This window comes from Ornithorhynchus anatinus, chromosome 2 (assembly GCF_004115215.2).
Source record: "Ornithorhynchus anatinus isolate Pmale09 chromosome 2, mOrnAna1.pri.v4, whole genome shotgun sequence".
In the NCBI taxonomy this organism is placed as follows: Eukaryota; Metazoa; Chordata; class Mammalia; order Monotremata; family Ornithorhynchidae; genus Ornithorhynchus; species Ornithorhynchus anatinus.
The window spans coordinates 5,022,923-5,026,671 of NC_041729.1; the positions used below are offsets into that span (position 1 = coordinate 5,022,923).

Consider the following 3,749-nt stretch of genomic DNA (forward strand, 5'->3'; position numbering starts at 1 on the left):
GGCGTCGGGATGAGCGCGGCGGGGCTGCTGGTCCCGGCCCCGGCCCCGGTCCCGGCCCCGGCTCCGGTGCCGGCGTCTCTGCCCGTGTCGGTGCCCGTCCCGGTGCCGGTCCCGCTGCCCCTGGCGGCCCCGGCCATGGCCCCCGCGCCCGCGCCCGCCCCCGCGCCCGCGCCGGCCCCGGAGGACTTCCCGGAGGAGGACGACGAGCTGGACAGCGCCGACGACGACGATCGCAGCGGGCGGGCCCGGGACTCCGACGAAGGTGCCCGCGCCGGGGGCGGGGGCGGGAGCGGGGGCGAGGGAGGGGCGCACGGCCCTGCGGGGGGGGGGGAGGGGCGGGGGGTATTTGATCCTGGGGGGGTGGGGAGGGGTCGGGGGTCGTCCCCCTATAAGGAGGGGACGGGGGGCGGGACCCTGGGGGGTTGGGGAGGGGTCGGGGGTCGTCACCTTACAAGGAGGGGACGGGGGGCGGGACCCTGGGGGGCTGGGGAGGGGTCGGGGGTCGTCCCCCTATAAGGAGGGGACGGAGGTCTTGATCCTGGGGGGCTGGGGAGGGGTCGGGGGGCGTCCCCCTCTAAGGAGGGGACGGGGGGCGGGACCCTGGGGGTTGGGGAGGGGTCGGGGGTCGTCACCTTACAAGGAGGGGACGGGGGGCGGGACCCTGGGGGTTGGGGAGGGGTCGGGGGTCGTCACCTTACAAGGAGGGGACGGGGGGCGGGACCCTGGGGGGCTGGGGAGGGGTCGGGGGTCGTCCCCCTATAAGGAGGGGACGGAGGTCTTGATCCTGGGGGGCTGGGGAGGGGACGGGGGAGGGCGGGAGGACCCTGGAGAGGGGGAGGGGGGCCAAACCTCTGCTGGGGGGGGAAAGAAAGGGGGTGACCCTGCTGGTGGGGTTGGGGAGGGAGCGGGGGTCCCGACGAGGGCGGGGGGGGGGGGAGGGAGGCCCGGTCGTGGCCCTGCCGAGGGAGGGCAGGGGGTGGAGGCGGGGAGGGACGCCGCCGATGAGGACCGCGGGATTTCTTAAACCCTTACTCTGTGCAGAGCGCCCTTCCGAGCACCGGGTACGTGCGGGGTCGTCGGGTCGTCCCCCACGGGGCTCCCGGTCCTCATCCCCGTTTTCCGGACGAGGCCGGCGAGGCCCAGAGAGGCGGAGCCGGGATCCGAACCCGCGACCCCCGACTCCCGGGCTCGAGGGGTCGGGGGCCGTGCCCCTCGAGGGCCGGGACCGGACCGTGCGCCGCCGGCGTCTGCCCGAGAGGCCGCCCGGCCCCGCCTGCCCTTCCCGCCCTGCCCGACTTAACGACGGTAACGACGATAGCGTCGGTATCGGTTAAGCGCTTACCCCGTGCCGAGCGCCGTCCCGAGCGCCGGGGGAGAGACGGGGTCATCGGGTCGCCCCGCGGGAGGCTCACGGTCGACCCCCGTTTTCCGGACGAGGTCACCGAGGCCCAGAGGAGCGAAGCGACTCGCCCGCGGTCGCCCGGCCGACGGGCGGCAGGGCCGGGAGCCGGACCCGTCACCGCTCCCACGAAGACGCCGTTGCGTGGCGGGACCGGCCCTCTGACCTCTGGCTGCCGGTGGCCTTGCCTTCCTCTCCCCTCCGAGCTCGTCTCCCCCCCCCCCCCCAAGCCGCCTCAGTTTCCCCTCCTCCGACTCTCCCGGCCCCCCGCCCATCTGGCTCCGCCTTCGGCGTCGGTGTTCGGTCGAGGTCGTTATCCGGTGAGTACGACCGGATGAGCGAGCGGCGACGCTCTCTGCCCGCGGCCGGACGTCGGTGCGGGTCAACGGACGTCGGTTCGGGTGAGTGAAATGAGGGATGTGATGTCGTCGGTATTGGTTACGGGCTCGCTGTGTGCCGAGCGCCGTTTTAAGCGCCGGGGGAGAGACGGGGTCATCGGGGGGTCCCACGTGAGGCTCCCGGTCTCGGTCCCCATTTGACGGAGGAGGGAACTGAGGCACAGAGAAGCGAAGCGACTTGCCCACGGTCCCGCTCGGACGTAAGTGGCGCGGGGCGGGGAGGGCGGGTGAAGAAAGGGAGCGGGTCGGGGCGACGCGGAAGGGAGGGGGGAGAGGAGGAGAGGAGGGCGCGGTCGGGGAAGGCTCCTCGGAGGAGGTGGGCCTGCCGTAAGGCTCTGAAGGGAGGGGAGAGGAATCGTCCGGGGGATTCGAGGAGGGAGGGCGTCGCGAAGGAGGCCCGGGGAGGAGCAGCGTGGCTTGCCACCGAAGCAGCGTGGCTCAGCGGAAGGAGCACGGGCTTCGGAGTCGGAGGTCGTGGGTTCGAATGCCGGCTCTGCCACGTGTCAGCCGTGTGACCGTGGGCGAGTCGCTTAACTGCCCTGTGCCTCAGTTCCCTCATCTGGAAAAATGGGGATGAGGACGGTGAGCCCCACGTGGGACGACCCGATTCCCCCGTGTCTACCCCGGCGCTCAGAACGGCGCGCGGCACAGAGTGAGCGCTTAACGAATCCCGGCGTTATCGTCGCCGACCTGTTCGTCCCAAGCGCTCAGCACGGTGCCCTGCACATCGTAGGCGCTCAATAAACACCGTTGAAGGAATGAACGGAGGGAGGCGAGCGGCGTCCGAGGAGCCGAGCGCGCGGCCCGCGAGGGAGGAGGGGGCCGCGGGACGCACGGCTCGGAAGCCCGCGGCGAGGGGTTTCCGCCTCGCGCGGAGGACGACGGGCAACCGCCGCGGGTTTTTGAGGAGGGGGCTGACCCGCCCGGGGCCTCCCCGTGGAAGGCGAATCCGGGCGGCGGGGCCGCGTCTAGACCGAAGCGGGGAGAGGCGGGAGGATGGGAGGTGGGAGAGGAGGCCCGCGCCGGCCGGCGTCCGGGCGGGAGAGGGGGAGCCGCCGCGGTAACGTGGCCGTGGCGGTCTTGGAAGGAGAGGGAAGGACGGGTGTCGGCCAGGTTGCGAGGGCGGGGCCGACGGGATCCGGCGACCGGTCGGACGCGGGGGTCGAGGCCGAGGCCGAGGTGAGGGGCTCGGGAGGCGGGAAGGCCGGCGGCGCCGTCTACGGCGACGGGAGGGTCCGGGGGAGGGCGGGCTCCGGGCGGGAAGGTAAAGGGCTCCGTCTCGGACGCGTCGGGTCGGAGGCGACGGGGGGACGTCCGAGGAGGGGGGTCCCGAAGGCGGGAGGAGGGGAGGGGAGAGGAGAGGACAGAGCGCGGGGAGGGAGGGGGGTCGGGGCCGGGGGTTCGGGACGCGTCGGCGCGGAGGGGAGCGGGCGGGGGCCCGAAGGGGACCCGGAGATGAACCCCCGGGGACCCCCACGCCGGAGGGGGGCGGGCGGAGGAGGAGGAGGAGCCCGCGAGGGGGACCGGGAACGAGCGGCCGGGGAGAGGAGGGGAGAACCGGGAGGGGACGGCGGCCGGGAGGCCGGGGCCGGTCGACGTTTCCGGGAGGAGGGGGCGGGCCGCGGCGGCCGAGGCGGCCGACGGGCGGAGAAGGGTCAGGACGGAGCAGAGGCCGCGGGGTCCGGCCGGGAGGAGCTCGGCGGTGACCCTTCGAGGGCGGATTCTGCGGAGCGGGGGGGCCGGGGGCCGGGAGAGGGCCGGAGGAGGGGAGGGCGCGGCGGCGGCGGCGGCGGGAGACGACTCGCCCGAGGAGTTCGGCGGGGAGAGACGGCAGGCGGGAGGCGGGCCGTGGGGTCCGGGGAGGGTTTTCTCAGGAGAAGGGAGACGTGGACGTGTCCCGAGGCAGAGGGGAAGAAGCCGGCGGAGAGCGGGCAGTTCGGCGGTATTTATTG

General features: G+C 74.4%; 1 protein-coding gene across 1 annotated transcript in view; it reads left to right on the plus strand.

Annotated features, from left to right (window-relative positions):
• Positions 1-3,749, plus strand: part of SUDS3 (SDS3 homolog, SIN3A corepressor complex component) — a 27,127-nt gene continuing 23,378 nt past the window's right edge. Inside the window, exons 1-2 of the mRNA XM_029057647.2 lie at positions 1-262; positions 2,885-3,030. Of these exons, the coding sequence (XP_028913480.1) occupies positions 10-262; positions 2,885-3,030 (399 nt within the window). The 5' untranslated portion in view covers positions 1-9. The remainder of the gene's footprint in view (positions 263-2,884; positions 3,031-3,749) is intronic.